The sequence below is a fragment of the Aquila chrysaetos genome, chromosome 17 (assembly GCF_900496995.4).
Source record: "Aquila chrysaetos chrysaetos chromosome 17, bAquChr1.4, whole genome shotgun sequence".
NCBI classification, from domain to species: Eukaryota; Metazoa; Chordata; class Aves; order Accipitriformes; family Accipitridae; genus Aquila; species Aquila chrysaetos.
Window position 1 is genome coordinate 13759813 of NC_044020.1, and position 18637 is coordinate 13778449.

Sequence of the window (18637 nt, forward strand, 5' to 3'; positions counted from 1 at the left end):
TGTCATTTTCCTCCCTAAAACCCATTCTTCCCCCTCACCCAGTCAGTCTCTGAACTCTCTTCCCTGGCTGGTCAGTGGCCCAGACAGTTCAGATTCCCACGCCTCAACCAGTCCTTCTCTTCTCCTCACTACACAGACTCCCAGTTGCAGTTACCCCTCCATGGACCTCCTTTCTGGTCTCTCTCTGCCCTTTCCATTTGATTGTCTGCTACAGTTTGTTCCCTTCTCTAGTTTGTCCCTTACTGTGAGTCCAACTCCCCTTGCACTCCTACACCAACTTTTCTTTTGACGTTAGCATCCCACCACTACATTTTCCACTGGATCCATCCCAGTCTGCCCCACTCCCAGCCTCCCACCAAAGCTAGCCTCATTTTCCTACTACTCACTAACAGTCTAAGTCTATATTCAGAGTCAATTTTCACCTTATTTTCTCTCACTGTCTCCAGTCCAATCTCACTAGATTTCTTGACTTCCCTACTTTTTCTTCATCTGGTCTAGCTCTTTCCCGTCCCCATTGAAAAGGCTTCCTCTGCTGTCTTGCCTAAGGTACCAGTAAAGGAGTGAGGCAGCATGAGCACAAGAAAGTGCTCTGCTCTCAGCTGAAGTATCTACTGTCCTGCTGTCATGAAGCAATAGAGAGGGACTATTATGTTCACTTTGAAGCGTGCTCAGTTGCTGTGACAATAGTACATGCCCAGGGCAGGTAGAGCTAGAAGCTGTGAAATGTTTCTGAGCCCACAGGCAGGACAGCATCTCTGGAGATTCTAGGAAGTCTATACCCATCTTGAGAAAAGTATAGTTTTTCAACGGCTTATACTGTGGCCAGATTTGGGTCAAAAAGTTTAATGGACAGGAAACACAAAAGCCACATTCCACTAAATTTGCAAGTTTTTAAGCAGAGTCCTGCAGGCACTAGAGTCTTTCAAGGAAAACGTTACAAGAAATTTTGAAAATGCCTCAACAATATATTTTTCCCTGGCCTGGTTTTCAGCTGCAGCTGAATTGTTTTAACTGAAACTCCTTTAAATCAATCACCCTGAGTCAATGCAGAATATGAAAATTCACCCCAGCTGGTTAAAGTTTATCAAAGCTAAGCAACTACAAATGGGGTCTTATAACATGAACCGGAAGATGACCTTAGAATAAGGCAGTGCAATCAGTCTCAAGTATAATGATCTGGAAATAGGGATATGAAGAGTGAGGTGGCAACATTTGCAGAAGACACTACTTCAATTAATCAATAAAAGATGGAGAGTAACTTCGTAAGATCTTAATAAAGTTAAGTGAATGGGTAGCATGATTGCAAATTTAATTCAGAGTTGACAAATGCAAGATAATGCATATCGGAAAGATATGATTTGAGCTGCTCATGTACTTTGCAGAATCCTGAATTAAGTGTAATTACTTGGGGAATGGCTTGGTATCATTATGAACAGCTCAGTGAAACCCCTGTTCACTGTGCAGTAGCAATCAAACAAAAAAGTAATCTAAGTGTTAGGGAAGGCTGAGATAACAAACACAATTGAAGACTGTCTTGTACCATTATACGAATTTACAATGAGCCCTCAACTGGAACGATAAGTGTGATTTTGGTAGACCCTACTCAAAAAGATTTTTTTAAAAAGATAGGAGATCCAGAGCCAGATGGCAAAAATGGCTGGAGGTATGGAAATGCTTATGTGTGAAGGGAGATGGGAATTCTAATTTGAAAAAATATGGAGCGTGCTGGGGTTTTCTTTAGAGAACCCCAACATAAAGGGAGATCAGGAGGGCCCCTGTGGATTCCTAAGTAGCTGATGTCTGTTCCTCACGCTGCTACCGGGATGCTTTTTTTCAGCACTACGGTCAGAGCTGCATGTTCAAGGAAGCGATGAATATCCTCAACATGCTCTTCACTGGCCTCTTCACTGTTGAGATGGTCCTGAAATTAATCGCCTTCAAACCCAAGGTAGGTGCTATAGGCGTAGAGTTTCCTGGCCTCTGTGTGTGTGTGCATGTGTGCGGGGCAGCTGTGAGGAGAAGGAGGAGGTGAAACTTTCTGATCTATTACCCCACCAATAACTGAGCTGGACAGTTGCTCTCTGGATTGGAGTCTCACATATATTTAATAACTTTTCCACTGGAGAGTAGACACACTCAAAAAAAAAAAAAAAAAAAGGCAACACCTGCTAATAGAGAAGGTTCCTAGTTCTCTGTTTTCATTATGTTATAACAGTGACACTATGTTAAGGTTATAACATGTTTTCCATTCTGAATGTTATTCTAATGCTCTCTCTGACTTTCCTTAAATAAATTACAAATAGCATCCCATGATTAGTCTCCTGGCCCAAGTGAAGTTAATCAAGCGTGACTCATTTTGAGTTATGAGCATTGGAAAAAAATGTTTCTTCTGGGAGGGCTACATCTCAATGATGGTTTGGATTGCTTTAGTTTTGAATTTAAGAAGTCATTGATAATATTCAGTACTCCAGCACGTCCTGTCTGAAAGGGTTGTCCTTTCCATTGGGCCATTACGTTCTGCTAGTATAGCTGCACCATGGGGTATGATTATAACCTACAAGCTCTTCCAACTAAGTTGGTACAGCTGCTACAGGACAAGGACAAAGATTCTGACCTCACATAATTTAAGATTACACAAGGCTTTCTTCTTTGGAGTTTAAATTCAGTCGTGTGTCATAAGGAGCGGAATCCGGATACCTAAACACACGTACCTCGTGCCATTTCATATCTTCAATGATACCTTGACACATGGGGTTGTATCTTGAAGGATACCTCGATACATTGGGGTTGGCAAATACTGTCTGAAGCATCAGTTACGACATTGGTAAAGATGAGAACAATCGTATCTGTCATGCTTGTCTTTCATGTTAAACATTCAGGGGATAACTGAAGTTAAGAGCTCCTCCCAGCTCTGACCTAACATCTTCCTCATCCTCAGCTTGGAAAATTTGCTCTCCAATTCTACTGAATTTGGTCTTACTTTTTCTCATTAACTCTGTGTTGACTTTACTTCCACCCAGCCTCTCTCCTTCTTCCACACTTTCTATGACTTCTTAGAAGAGTCACAATTTTATTTTTTTCCTGAGCCCCAATATCACTATCCTGTCTCAGATGTAGTTCTCTTGAAAGTTAGGAGCATCTTGTGCAGTCCTGGTGAATACTGATTTTTTTGTGTGAGATCTCAAACACTGTCTTGGGAAACTTTCAAGTATCATCGTCTGTTTCAGAAGGAATTGTAATTTTCAGGAGGGATCTACCTTTCACTTCTGAGATTCCAATATGTCTATTAGCAAGCAAATCTTCTGGGACTTTGTAAAAATATTACCTGCACACTATATACCTAGAAACGTATCTCACAGGCTTTGTAATGTTCTTCTGATTTCATGGTTCTACTTTACAGGAGATTCTTAACTTTGAGAAAGATGAAGTTCTCAGTAGAATTTGTTTTGAGCATTTAGGGAGAAAGGTCAACAAGTTGAGCTGAAATATTGAGCTCTATACATATACAAGGAAGGCTTTACCTGACATGGTTGCCTCTAACAGTAAGGAATTGCCATTGATAATATTGGAGGTCCTTTCTACTTCCTGTGTTTTGCTTTCCTGTGTTCAATCTCCTTTCAAGTTTTGCTGCACAACGAAGTACTAAACAAAATCAACTGAGGGTAAACATGTATCCTCTGGATAGCAAAACATTGGAACAGATTGCCTAAAGAGATTGTGGAATCTCCATAATTTGAGGTTTTAAGGTTAAGTTAGGGGGACCTTTCATTAGAAACAGTTTAGGAATGTATGATCTGCCTTGAGACAGGGGAATGGACTAGACCATCTCACAAGGTCCCTCTCAGCCCAATTTTCCATGATTCTGTAATTTCCAAACTAAATCCCCAGCTACTACACTATAATAAAAGTGAGAATATAAAAGAAGTTTTCCTTGTGACCAGAATAGTAGAGTCTTAATAAAGTCCTCTCAACTAAGGATCAGACAACAACTTCAGGTTGGGTCCTGCCCATCCTGAAAGAATAGCCAGCAAAAAGAATAAATCTGTTTCAAATCCTAGTCTGGCCTGTATGCCAAAACCAGTACTAACTCTTAAACTGCTATTTTAATTAAATACCTTCAGGAAAAAAAAAAAAAAGAAAAGAAAAAAAAAGGAACCACAGGATTTACAGGGAAGAAAAACAGGAATGAACTTGTGAAAATAACTAATACAGCAAAAAGACTTACCTCCAGGAGTATGTTCACACTGGATTATGTCAAGTACCAGTTCAGTGAACTGGTTTGGATGTTTTGATGTTTGGAAACATCAAAATTCCTTGTATAACTTGCCATTGTCTGTTCCGTACAAGGATTTGGCCTGCAGCCTTCTTTCCGTGCTCCCTATTGACTCAACCTGCTCTCCAGAGAAGGAAACCCCCTCTCCCAGATGACCACTTGGACTGATGTGGACCAACACTGGGGGACACAATCTGCTTCTCTTTAGGTAGCACATTGGCACTGAAGCTGAATTTGCCTAGAATATGTCCTGATGTGGGAGTCTCCCAGCACGGAGAAAGTTGCTACCTCAGCCCTCTGCTTGGCCAGACCTTGTGTTCTCCAGTCACTCAAGGTATAAAAACAAACTACATTTGCAGATGGAGGTTGTCCCCAGGAACACCAGCTGGAAAAGTCCAAAAGGATTTCATTGTCACCTAGGTAAACATCACTACAGCACAGCCATCATCCTCTCCCCTCTAACCACCCAAGTCCCTCAGACAAAGAAGATGCCAAGTGATATTAGCGTTTCCCAGTTGTGAAATGGCAAGATTAAATGCTCATGAGATCTCTGCTGAAGACAGATTTGTCTGCTATTTCCTGAGTAATAAAACACAAACCAGCCTTTGTTTAAGCTGCTTTGTCCTGTTTTGAATTTGTGCCCAAACATCACTCTTTTGTCTCTGAAGAGTACCCTAAAATGAGGGAGCTGAGAGATTTATGACTGACAATAAGAAAGCAGGAAACTTGGTTAGCTGAAAGTGGTGTGTCCTCACAACAAGCCCCAGGAGAATGTGGCAGAACAGAACTGAGCACAGAAGTGAAACTGGTAAAATTCACTCTGTTTTTTCCAACTTCGTGGTGCTTAACCCAGCAGTGGGTGCTGCAGCTAACCCTCAACTACAGCAAGCAATGCAGTAACTGACTTGTAACTCTGAAGCAGCCACCACAGAGCTCTCCCTTGCACAGCCGCTTCCTAAAGGCACCTTGGAATGAATGGTCTGCAGCAGCAACAGAGGATCGTGGTTTTCTCCATCTGTGCAAGGTAGAACAAGCTGCTGTTTATTCATACCTTTACCAGAGAGAATTGCTAATGGAAATGGGACAGATCTCTGAGGTACTCAGCTGCTATCGCCCTGCCTTCTTGCAGAAGTCACCACAGGGATGTGCCCATGCAGAACAGCTTTGGGGGAAGCCTAATATGCAGAGTTCCTGCTGCAGGCAGTGGTGTGGCAATCACTATTATATGAAGTAATATAACGCACTACAGTGCTACCTGTGTATTAGATGCATAACAACAGAAAAGGTGGCAGCCTCTGGATAGATTTTTTACTGTATCCAGGTTTTTTTTCTTCACTTCCATTCTGCGAGGAGAGATGTCCTTCTTATTTGCTACTCTTGACAGTAAAGGTGAAAAAAACCAAACACAGTCAGTTGCACAGACTTTAAGTAGGACCACATATCTGCCTGACTGCAAAGAACCAGCATGGATAATCCAGCCCTGCAACTAGTTCTTGTGCTAAGAGCAAGGATTTACTCATTGTAAGGCCAGCTGTAGGAATAAGGAGCCAAGTCTGAGTCAGGGCTCATCTCCTAACACTTACAGAAAGTATGTGAAGGGGGTACAAAGACAAGGGCTTTCCTAACTAAACGTACTGTTACTGTTGAGATTGGTTGCTCTGGTCAGCAAGTCCCTTTGATACCTGTCCTTTTTATTAGCCATCTTCTGTGAACAGTGTTTTGGTTTGTTTAGCCTCCAGGGAGGCTACAGAGAAAGTGGGGTGCGTTAACTGGAGCAGCTGCTGCTGGTATAGATAGTGCATGCCAGGCAGGGACAAGGCCAGCCTCTGAAAACCCCAGTGTTTGTGTGGCGCATTTTCTGGAGGAGAGGATCAGTTATCCCAGGTTTTTTGCAGGATAAATCTAAGCACTGTGTAAGACAGCTCATCTATGTCTGATGCAGTCTTGACAGGAGGGTGTGCTAACAGTGAGCAAGAGAGTTTTGGGATGATTAGGGCTGCTGATAAAGAAAACATCCACTACATGCCCTGCATCTCCTTACAGAGTATTAATGTGCTGCTCTGAAGCAAAGCTCCCAAATGGACCTGAGTGTTTGTCTTGGCTGACGTTCTTAAACTGATTCAAGACTAGTTACTTCAAAGAGACAGACAGTCTAAAAGTAATGCTGTTGAGCCAAGGCCTTTTGCTGCTTTGTTTTTCTAATTTTATAAATTCTCCAGCCAGTCTGGTGAGCTATTTTCCAGTTCCTATGTGGAGCAAGCTGCTGCTGCTTGGTGTTTTTTCCAGAGAAAACTACTAAAAGGAATGAGAGGTGCTGTGCTGTCTGGGGTGCTCACAGCTACCACTGTCCTAACTTCTTAAAGAAAAAATCCCCACAAGCACCAGTCCATGAAGGACCAGCTGCTCTGCAAAACCTGCCTGGGGTTTATCTTTTCAACTCGAAGACAGTGACTTAAAATTCCTATTCATATGAAGCTGCGCCATCTGTCAACGTATGCGCTAATATGGGGATGGATATTCCTCCAGGAATTTCATATCTTTCCAGGTCCCTGGAATGGACTGTTTTACTGATGAACCACATCTACTTTTTCTTTCAGGAAACATTTCATCTATCCCCTTATTAGCTAGGGCAGGACTAGTAATCTGAGAGCAATGAATTTTCTGCCGCTGTCCCTGTCATCTCAAACTAGGGAAGATATACCAGTGGAACTACTCCCATGCGTAAAGTAAAGCACATGTTCATCTATTTTGTCAAATCCAGCTCTGTGTGTGGAAAGGGAATCTTGGGGATTTCCTCTGTGGAATTATGACTGTCAGAGAGACTACAGATCACAAGTCTATTCCATTTACCAGACACTGTCAGCACCTTTCTTCCCTGGGTGTTTATGGATGTTACTTGTAAAGCAGCCTGTAACAACGCCATCTGTCCTGCCTCAGATAGTTAGTTCAGTACTCATTTATCACTGCTACTTTACTCTGAATCCTTGCAATTCTTTAATGTCATTTTCATGTAGCTGAGTTCAGACTTCCGTGCACTGTTTCAAACAAGTTTCACATTCAGCACAAGGCATATAATCCCATGTGATCCCAGGAAGAGCTATGACCCTCTGAGTAGTGGAAGTCATGAGTGTCACCCATGGTTATTTCTTAGTCTCCATTTACTGATGGATCCATGCATCCTCGGTGTTTCTTTATCCCCTGACGCATTTGCCATTCTATATTCCTCTTTAAGCTCCTCTCAATCAGCATTTATCATGCATTTGATGCACTGATATCTCTTCTCAAACTTGCAAAATGACTTTGTTCCCTTTTTACTACTCCATTTCTCGTACATTTATGCCTATAAACAGATCTTTGAGCAGCCTCTCCTGAAGTCACACCGGCTGCTTCGTATTGAGCAGCCTCTCCTGAAGTCACACTGGCTGCTTCGTATTACTTGCATACTTCTTTCTCACCATATCCATAATCTGTCATTCCTTGGTCAGGATAGAGGCTTCAGCATTTTCACAAACAACTGAAATTTATATCCAATCTATCCCCTTGCACCACAGAAACAAGGTTGGTTAATTTTGGAAATCTAATGCTTTTTATACTTCTTCAGTCTACTACTTTTAGAAATACCTGTATAGCTTAGGATGCTGCCCTGGTATCATTCATCACAGTGTTTTATTTCTCCAGTTTATATGGAGGAAGCAAAGTACAGACATTCTGCACTGATACAAAAATGTCAGGAAAATGGGCTACAATTGAGTGGGTTTTGATTCAGCACAGAAAAACACTTCAGGTCCATCCAACAGACATAGGAATTGTATTTAGTTAGAAATCACATGGTCTGGGATGACGTATGGTGGTCTAAATTAGTAGTTTAGGTTGTGTAAGTATATGTGAGCCCATGGTGCAGGCAGCTGCCTCCCTGTCATGGAGTTTGGCCACACAATTCTGGTTGTCAAATGGCTCTGACTTTGCAGATTTTCACTGCTGGTTTTGGCAGGTTCTTAACCTAAGTAGTCATCTAGTTGTTTCCTCTCCTCAGCTTCAGCATTACCCTTTCTGTTTTGGAGGGGCAGCATCTAGACATGGAGTATTTCCTGACTGAGTCATCTACCCAGTGCAATGGGAAGGGCTGTCTCCACCCACCACCCTGCCTTTGGCTGGAACAAGTGTTTTGAAAGGCAAAAGAAGGGGTGAGAAAGCTACTATGTTTCAGGATCTGCGGGTGGGGAAAAAAAAATTATCCCATTCAACAAAAAAGAAGAGTGAGCTCTGTTTGATGTTGGGTAAGAAATAATGAGCATGGAGAGAGCTAGGAATAGTCAGGTAAGAGAGGGTGTGAACTGAAGAAAGTGAGAGAACTAAACAAACAGGAAGGACCATGTCTTGGGGGGGAAAGAGAGAAACCAAACCTGGAGGGGAGGAAAAGCCATACACAGATAATGGAGAGTGGGAATGGACAGAATATCCTTAGAGACATAAAGAAAAAAAATAAACCGAAGACCCTGAAAAAGGAAAGTATTAACGAAATGAAGAAAGAAACGATTGGACAAAAAATGATGCAAGGGAAAGAATAACAGAAACAGGGCTGAAAGGAAAAGTAAATATGGAAAGGGATTTTTAGAAAATTAAAAACTGAATTAAAACCCATAGCTTTTAAGCTAATGAACATCTTTTTGTGCTTCTGCATTTTATCGAAGTTCTCTGGCAGACATCCCAGGTCTCCACGTTCAAACACATCAGTATCTCAGCCACAGAGCTTCCCTGTATACGGTCTCATGAGAATAATTTGCAAAAAAAGTTGGGGGCAATATATTTCCCTACTTTTGTGAATTAATCTCAGCCCCGCTGCAAAATGCATCAGCATCTTACCCCAGAAATGCTTTCCTTTTTCAGCCCCAATTTTTTTCTCAGTGAAGTCTGAACATACTGTATATTCTTCTGGATCTTCTGTATAGCCAGTAGCCCAGATGGAATTAATCTCAGCTGCTCCAACAATCCCAGCAACCATATGACCAGAAATCCCTGACATCTCTGTAGCACACGACCAGACACTGCATTGTATGCGTGCAGTCAGTCTGAGGCTCTCAAGGAATTGCTGAATCAGGCTCAAGGGGTTTGGAAATACACTAGAAAAGGGAAAAAATCTTAACCCCTCATTACTCGCTCCTCTGCTTTCTCTTTACTGTGATTACGTGTCTGCCAGGAGTTTCACGCATTTTGCGTACCATAGATATCACGTGGAGATTTGACCATATAGTCTTTCATGTTCCCAGGTCTGGGACAAAGAATGAGCCCCTTTTCTAAGCCCTGTCTGCAAAAGTACTAAAAGTACTGTAGGTCAGAGCAGCATGTTTAGGTGACTTTGATGTGAAGAAATACTTGGGATAATTATTCTGGACATGGATGATCACGTCATTCCAGTCCTTTATACCTATCAGTAGGTTGGAACAGAGAGTCATCAGGTAAACTTGCTCCTGGATGCTGCTTGCCTGACAGAATTTCTATCTGTCCATATGTCATGGAGAAAGAAGACAGAAGAGAGGCTAAGAAAGTAACTGAGCCTCTTGTAGCACAGTCTGTGCCACAGCACTCTCACAGCAGCTCAGCGTTGAGACTTTCTCACAGAACGTGGAAGGGCATCCCACTAGCCAAGGGCCAAAGCAGCTACTTTTGTTATTCCGGGCCTTAAATCAAAACTCCTCAGGTGTCTGTGCTGCCAGCAAGTTACAAGGCAGTGACACTAAAAGAAAGAGGAACCACATCCTGGTGTTTTAGCATGCTGGCCCATCAAGTTAAACAGTATACCTGGTGTAACTGTAGAGCCTTGAAAAACAAATCTTCCAGTTAGTACAGAAAAAGAAAATTGCAACAGAACGCTCAGGGATGGGGTTGATTTAGCAACAGTTTCTACAAATGAGGCAAGCAAATAACTGTCTTCTCTGTGATGTGAAAGTACAGGGAATCTTCTCTGATATTTCTAGATTTCACTGAATTCCTCACCAGTTCCTGAGCATGCGTGGGAGGGGAAGTCTGGCCATTCCTGACACTTTGAAGGAGAAGAAAGTAGTGCCAGACTAAAGTTTTTCTATTGTGCATATGCTTGTATTCTGAGATGGCATAGGCGTAACTCCACCTAAACAATTCATGCAGTGTGAAAAACATTTGGTAGGTGAATGTAACAGAAGAAACTAGACAGATGATGAGAAACATAATTTCGCAGTAAATCCTACCTCATACCTCTAGTTGAATCTGGGTCAGGAAACATCAAAGCCTTCCTTCTGAACACTGGCTGACATCCTGTATGAAGTATCCTTGTCTCTTTCCCGTTTCCTGGTGGAAAATATATGTTGCAGAAAGGCATGAGCAGAGTGGATCTTTATTGGTTTCTTTGGTGGTGGCCCCAAAAAAGAGGCCAAGAATGAAATGAGTATACAGAACAAACTTCCCTCTTCATGCAAAAAACTTGTCCTTTCATGATGCGGTGGAATCAATTGGTGAGGGACAAAAAGGCTGTTTGATCTGCTACTTCCCATGTTGCATTCATTGTTTAAATGCAGGATGTTCTCCTTCCTGGAGGACAGGGCCAGCAATTTTCTGCACACAAATAGATCCTCTAATTACTACACAGAATGTGTGAAATTTCTAACACTGATCAGCCAGAGCTATGCAGTCCTCCAGCTTTCTGAAGGATCAATGGAGAATTCAGTAGGCAGAAGAAACTGTTAAAGAAGCTGTATAAGAGCTTCAATGAGAGAGGACCTTTTCCTTCACAGCAAACGTACCCAGAGAATTTGCATATTGCTGCAACATTGTGACAGATTTATTTTCAGTCTGGCACTTGGGGGTTTTAATGTCATTATAAATGATCAAAAATAATGATATGACTGCACAATGCAACAGTGTGGGAAGTACTTTATTAGCTATTACACTTAATTATTTAATACAGAAAATTATTCACACAGTGTTAAAAGCCCAGTGGGATGGTGAACTGGGGTCTCATTCACAACAGCATCGACAGCATCAGCAGCAGCACGTAAAGGGAACAGTTCCAGGCAAAAGTGACTTGGTCTCACTCACAAGAAAAATCCCAACCCTCTGTCACTTCATGTGAGGTTGTTTCAAAGGGTCAAAAGTTCTCATAGACGTGACTCGTCTTCACATAAGAACAATACCAGATAACAGACTGTGATACAGCCCCTGTTAAGAATTGTTCAGCATGTTAGGAAATTACATTTCCACTGCCAAATGGTTACCCAGTTGAGGTCTAAGAGGGTTGATTTCTCTTCTCTATCATGCATCTGGCTTTTGTAGGACCTTGGAAACTTTAGTTTTCTACATTTCTGCTTCCCCAAGTGTAAAATGAGAGTAACCATCCTCTTTTGGAAAGTTATGATTGATGGATTGCATGAAAGGAAGCATTATTTTATTAACTACTCTAATCCATAGAAAATCAAGCCTTTTCTGAAAATGGAGGTAACTTATAAAAAAGAAACTATTCAAAAACCTATTGCTTATACTTACCAGCCTGTTTCTAGAAGATTGTGCCTTTCTTCCCGTAAGTACCACTACCCACACAGCAACCATGTCAGAGCAGTCCATAGCCTTTTCCCATGGTGCATATGGAGACAGGGAAGCTATTCCAAGTCCAGCCCCATATTCAGAATGCTTCTTCACCCATTACTTGCCACTGCCTCATCTTCCCACAACAATAAATGGCTCTTCACTCTGAAAGATGTGTCACTTCTGTTCTTACAGGTTGAGTTTTACTTCTTTTGAACCATTCTTCCCTGGGCTGGGATGTCAGTCCAACTTTAGAAGATAGACTATCTTAAACAGCAAAGCTCATCCTTTTGCTTGTTTCATAGGACTGTTTCATGTTGCTGGTTTGGTTTATTGCCTTTAAGAGTTACTCATTGGCTGTCATCAAGACCTGCTTTTTCTGGACATTGCAAAGTCTTTGAGCATTTACAGCTTCTTCCTAATGGAATTTGACAGCAAAATTCTCACAGAGTGCATTCTGTGATAAATGACCTGTTCAGACATAGCAAGCCATCACATTCACTTTCCAGTCTTTCTGGTAAGACTAGTGTTGATTTTATTTCTCTTTGCTGAGAACAAGTCTGGTTCCTGACTGCAGGGCAGTAATTGTTAAATGATTGCAATGTAATTGCTGTTCATGAGGAAAAGGGCCCAACTCTTCACAGGGTATCACTGTGCCACAACATACCTGTAGGAAAGTCAAGAACATTTAGCTTCTATTTCTAGGTGGACAGCAGAATTTATAAAAGAGCTTTCTGTTACTCTGGCTCCATTTTCATGCATTTCTACCAAGGAGGCCTTAGGCATTACTATTCTGAGGCATTACTCACCCTCCCTTCAGAGGCAGCTAAGAGCAATCCAGGCCAAAAATGACATCAGGGTCAGCTAGTTGAATCATCCAGTTTCAGCATGTTTTACTGTTATCATTTCCTCAGGCCTTCTCAGCATGGTGTCTTGAAATACAATCTTTGCCACCTCTAAGAGATGTTTCCATAATAAAAGCTTCCATATTGCCTTTGCCATGCTTCTTTCCCAGTCTTTGGAAGACCTGGGACATAACATTGCACTTCAAGCCTTCCACATGGCTGAGTGCTTGTGTACTACTAGCCACTTTACAGTAAATGAAATACGGAGAGATGTAAAATAACTGTACCACCATGTAGGTGGGCATGGAGGGTCTCATGGGACCGTCTCGAAAATACAATTCTGGTGGAATGAACTGCATTGCAACATCTGGAAATGGGAATTCTCAGTTCACAGAACGGGTATGATAAAGACTTTTCTAGGCATGTCCCCCGATGTTGTCAATTATCAGTAGGTGCAGAGAGCATAAAAAAGGGTCTGTTGTGACACAAGAGATTATATAGTGCCAGCCTCTGTAAATGTTTAAGTTTGTCAAATGGTGGTGGGGTTTTTTTTCTTTTTTTTCCTGTGATGGAGATGTTTGTCCACTAGAAGCACAGGTGAGACCCGTAGTTTGCTTTAGGACCTACAGGCTCTCAAACAATAATCAGAAGGTGGCCACTTTTGACCAGTAACAAGGTACCCCAGTTTTATACCAGTGACCTAGAAATAAATATTTGGAGTCTTTTTCCAGATCACAGAGCCATTCAAGCCCTCCAACTCCTTAGTTTCTGTCAAGCAGAGTGTCCAGTATGTCCAGGCAGGCCCTCAGACCCCAAGGGACACCTATCTGCTTTCACCGACACCCTCATTGTGAGAGTGAGCATGAAACAGTGAGAGAGGATAAAGGAAAACATCAAAGTTATTGAGCACCTATCTTGGTCTACAACTTGGTCTTGTTTTCTTGTGGAATAAGCAGAGTGGCAGGATGCTTCTTCAGAACTGACCAGACATTTGGAATAGTATGGGGAGCTGGAAAGCTCCTCTCCTCACTCCCTTGTCTGTGGAAAGATTTGACGGAGTACAGGGGGCCCTTGTGCAATTCCCTGCAGCAGTGACTCATTACAGCAACTGGTAGGTGAACTGCAGGGAGTCTGTGTCTCAGAATTAATCCATCAATGGATGAGAGCTGATAGATAGTATGCAAATAGATGCTGTTTTCCTGCAGCCTGTCAGGAGCTCCAAGCAGCTGCATCCTCCACTTTCCTCCTTCTCTATTAGGTTCTGCTAATTTTGCTGATTGCTGTTATGGCTAAATGGTATCTTAGCATAACAGAACTTGCATTTGACACAAATCTCCATTTGGTGTCAGGAGCTATTGTAGCTTTGTAAGATTGTTCAGGATACATGCAAATCACTCAAATCTGCTGTGAGAAGGTATGCCAAGAGTCAAGGTACTGTGTAAAGGTCATTTCATTCGATACTGTTGTCCAATGAAACTGTCCCTTTTGCAAAAATACTTTCAGAGAAAGCCTCTTTTAATGAAGTCTGAGAACTGACTTTTGCAGCTCCAAGTAGCCTGCAGCATTTTCAGAAACAAACTCACATACTAAGCAAACATCAACCAAACTAGCAGTTCATCTCATTTTGCAAATCCCCAGCAAAGTCTGCTTTGGTACCCTTTACAATCAGCAGGAAATTTTTGCTAAGAAATCACACTGAATATCAGGGTATCAGCCCCTTTCTCTCCTTCCGATGTACTCTTTCCAGCTGATTAAGATTGATGCTTCTTTTTGCTGTTTTAACATGCAGATTTATTTCAGATAAGTGATAGCAAGGTTGTCCTGTAGTTTGCTTTCCTTTTAGGCTGTGTAGTTATCTATATGCCCTAGTTTCTCCTCCTCGATGCTTCATTTCTGTATTCATACGTATATGCATGCATGCAGGCATGCATGTCTTTCCCTTTTTTCCCATGACGTTGCAGCATCTTCTTCCACTGGGAACCATCTGACCTACATTCAGATCCCACCCAGTGAATAGCCTTGACCCTTGCTGTGCTCTTCATCTTTAGAGACTTTTCTCTCAGAGGGGTTTGTTAAATTTTGCCAGCCACATTGTAAGAGACGGAAATGAAAACCTGGGACTAAGCAGATAAATAACTGCACATCAATTAACACACAAGTGACCCTGCAGCTCCCACAGGGCTGGATGCTCAAAACGCAGCTGGTACCATGACTCAACAGCACCCTTCCCCCGAGGATTTCTGTGCTTCGCTGTAGATGCATAGCTCCCCGGCCAGCGCACGTTCTTATTATGGGCCCCAGGTGACTCAACTCAGACCTTGAGATAGACTCCAGTGGGCAATTTTCTCTGCCGTTAATGAGGCTTCTTAGATACTGCATTTAGGATCTCGTCTTCACAAAAAGTAAAAGAAATGGTCTCCAGAGATTTCAATGGCTCCATGAGTACCAAAACAAACCCTAGCTTCTTTGATAGCTAATCTCAGCAACTAGGAAACCTAAAAATGATTGGCATACTCATTCTGAAATGCTATGATGTCTGCTCCCCTCACACAAATGAGATTCCATTCCAGTCAGCTACTGCATATTTATGCTCAGCCTTTCATTAACTTATTGATCATGTGATGATACGCTATCCTTTGCTACCTTTGGGGAAATAAAAGGGGAAAAAATGTGCTCTAATGGTGGGGCTATTTCATGCTTCCTGAATATTCAGTCCAATCCTCCTGGTCTCTTTCTGTCCTCTTTTCTCCCCAAAAGCTTCATGGATCTCCAAAGACATCCCACAAGAGAGGGTGACTACCATTCCCCAGTAAGCCCCTGAGGCTGCCATTATGTGGCATGCAATTATACAACTACATCAGGGTCAAGCGTCTCCCTTTAAGGGTAAAATATGGTATTACACTCTAAATTCCTGTACTGCAAAAACAAACAGTGCCATCAATTCATTTCCAGTCAGACCTCCACCCCCTTGGGAAAAGTATACAGAACTTTCTGGTGGGAAAAATAGTTTGGAAATACAACCTTTTTATTAGAGTGAAAGCTCTTCCTTTATTCAGCTTGTCTTTCATTAGCCACCCTGGTACACTCCAGTGAGGAATGTGGCTTGAAGATGCACTTTGAGGTCACAAGAGGCAAGTCCTGAAGGGGTGTACTTCACTCTCAATATGTAGTCACAATTCCTAACAAGATTATGAGGTCTGATCCAAAGCCAAGTAACCACATGGCTGTTTGTAGGTAAATGTCTCTAAGGAGGGTGGCTTTTTAAGGAAGGTTTCCATTACCTTGCACACAAATGAAGCGTCTATATTCTCTGTTTTCTTTGAGCTCTCTTACTGTGAATAATATCTTCCTATTTTTCACCCTTCTGTTTGAAACACAGAGGGAGCAGGTGAGGAGGAGGAAAGGAAGGCTTTGAAATTCATGTGTTTCCTTAAATCAACACTGGTATATTGGATGTGGGGTTGAGTAAAACTGCATTCATATCCACGGCTCCTCTCTATCACTCATCTAAGAGGTACAGGAGGAAGAGAAGAGCCCTCTGAGTCCAACTTACAGCCACACAATAACAGACCATGGTAATGCTCTTTCTGTGATCCCAGAGCAGACCAGCCCATGACTTTCAAGCAAGGAGCTGGCTGATGAGACTCAGTAGAGCATCCCGGGAGAAGGAGCTCACAGTATAAATCTGGAGCAACACCACCAATGTGAGCAGAGTGACTCCAGATATTCTGTGTGGTCACAAGGGTCCAAAGCAGCTATTTGTGATGGCAATGAAAAAGGGACCTTTTCTTTCCAGGTCTGAATCTCTCCTGAGATGTGCCAACTGTATCAGTACAGTATCATTGCTCCCAGTGAAGTTGCATTACTGCAACTGGGAGCCAAATTTAGTTCACTGGCTTCAGTGGTCATCTGAGGACAGGATGTGATGCTACTTGTCACCTGGGTTTTGTCCCAACAGCAAATGCTGTTTTACCAGCAGCAATGGCTATTGGGCTCTACGTAAGAAGTTGTTCAGTAAAAAGAAATTGTGAATTTGGTTACACCAAAAACATTCTTTGCAGTATGATGCCAATCATAGTAAAAAATAACCACCTATCCATCACCACAGATTTAAAAATAGTCATCATTTTCATGGGCAAAACCTGAACAACATGTTTTGGATCTTCACCTTTGCAACTGCCCAAAAGCAAATTCTGGTTTTCTGGAGTTCTTTGGGTTCCTGCTGAAATCCTTAATAGTTCCTGAACCATGCAATTTGAGAAGGAAATGGAAGATAGTCATGCTATTGGATGCATGTATTCATTTGGCATGTGAGCAGTGCCATTGCCTACAGCAGGACTGTGCATGTGAACAGGGGCAGGAGGATTGGGTCTGTTGTCTTCTACTTTGTTCTCTTTGATCCTGCAAGTGTACTGTCTGCCAAGGTCGCATCAGGCTGCAAAGGCACTTTTTGCAACTCTGTATGATCTGTCTCTGTCCTTTATTTATTCAAAATGCGTTTGCCTCTACAATTTAATCTGCTGTTCTCTCCCTCCCCTTCCTCTTGGTGAAGTCTAATTACAGTTTTATTCCAGGTCCATCTGGTTGCTAACGATGCTGGACATCACCGCTGAATTCATTCTAATATTTGTTGTGTATTTTCTAGGCTGGATGCTGAATAATAATATTCTCTGAATTTGCTTTTGCTCCTGTTTCCTTCCTCCCTGTTGTAGCTAATTGCGTAGTAATGTGTAGCCATGGGATGATTACTTCTCCCAGTGTAGATCTGCTAAGAGTTGGCTATTTCAGGCTGCAGAATAAAGGGGGGGGTTGTTGGTTTTGAGGAGATTTCAAAGTCCACTCTACCAGCTCCCTTCACTGGTGTGGAACCAGCTGGGCAGTAGCTTTCTCTGCTTCACCCCGTTTTGTTGGGTTTTTTTTGGTTTTTTTTTTTTCCTCCCTTGCCCCAAGCATAATACAGTTTATAACTGTGAGTCTCAAAGCATCCTGGAGGCAGTGTTTCAACGTTTAGAAAGACACTTTTTGCCAGTGCCTGCTCCAAGTGATGGTTGAACCCACAGTAATTTCAGGTTCCCAAGCCTGGTTTGTGCAGTGCCAGTGCTGGGATATTTTTTTTTTTTTTTTTTTTTTTTTTTTTTTCCGCTTTCTGCAACACTGCCTGGGAACACAGTCTCACACTTTACCCATGACCTGACTCCCTGGCTAAGAATAGCAGTCGCAGTGCAACTTGGGTTCAGTCTCACTGGAGACATGCTGCAGCTGGGAAACAGGGAGGTCAGATTAGCCCATACTCACAAAACCAAACACATAAAAGGAGTACAGAGGATTTTGTATGTTTGCCTCCTTTTAAGACTGCAGAACAAGGGGAGGAGGTTGGCACAGGTGTTCAGTGAGCCAAGATAGATTTTCTTTGCTCATGCCATTGACTTGCACAGGAAGTTTACATACAGAAGCCCATCTTCTGGGCTGAACAAAACCTTTTCCAAAAGGGTCCTGTATCCTTACGGCCTATCCAGCCAAAAATCATGCAGGATGGGGACAGTAAGCAGTACTGATTAGCATCTCCTGGGCCCTGCTTAGGACAATGAGATGTTTGAGACAGCCCCTGAAGTGATTCTGCACAGCAAAGTGAAGGTATGAGTTTAGCACATGCTAGCGGATCTGCCATAGCTTGTCCTAGACAGCTAATGTGACAGTGATGCTGTGGCACTACCTGTAGCACGAGTGAGCAACAGGTCGCGTTCTGAGCACATGCTAAAGTCAACTTTGCTCTCATTCTTACCCCGTCCTGGTGGGATGCGCCAGCACATGCTACATTCACACCTTTGTTTTGTGGTGCAGACGTGCTTTCAGAGTAACAGAAATACCAGTCCTGCTCTGTAGTTTTAAGACAGGAGCTAAAGCATTAGTAATAGAAACTGTTAGGCTAATGACTGTCATAATACTCATTGTGGCTGGGTAAAGA

The 18637-nt window shown here is 42.4% G+C and overlaps 1 protein-coding gene across 30 annotated transcripts in view; it reads left to right on the forward strand.

The window, feature by feature from the left end:
* Nucleotides 1-18637, forward strand: part of CACNA1C (calcium voltage-gated channel subunit alpha1 C) — a 448320-nt gene that overhangs the window by 369000 nt on the left and 60683 nt on the right. For all 30 annotated transcript variants that reach the window (XM_030040267.2, XM_030040270.2, XM_030040271.2 and 27 more), the window contains one exon: nucleotides 1838-1948. In XM_030040267.2, the coding sequence (XP_029896127.1) occupies nucleotides 1838-1948 (111 nt within the window). The remainder of the gene's footprint in view (nucleotides 1-1837; nucleotides 1949-18637) is intronic.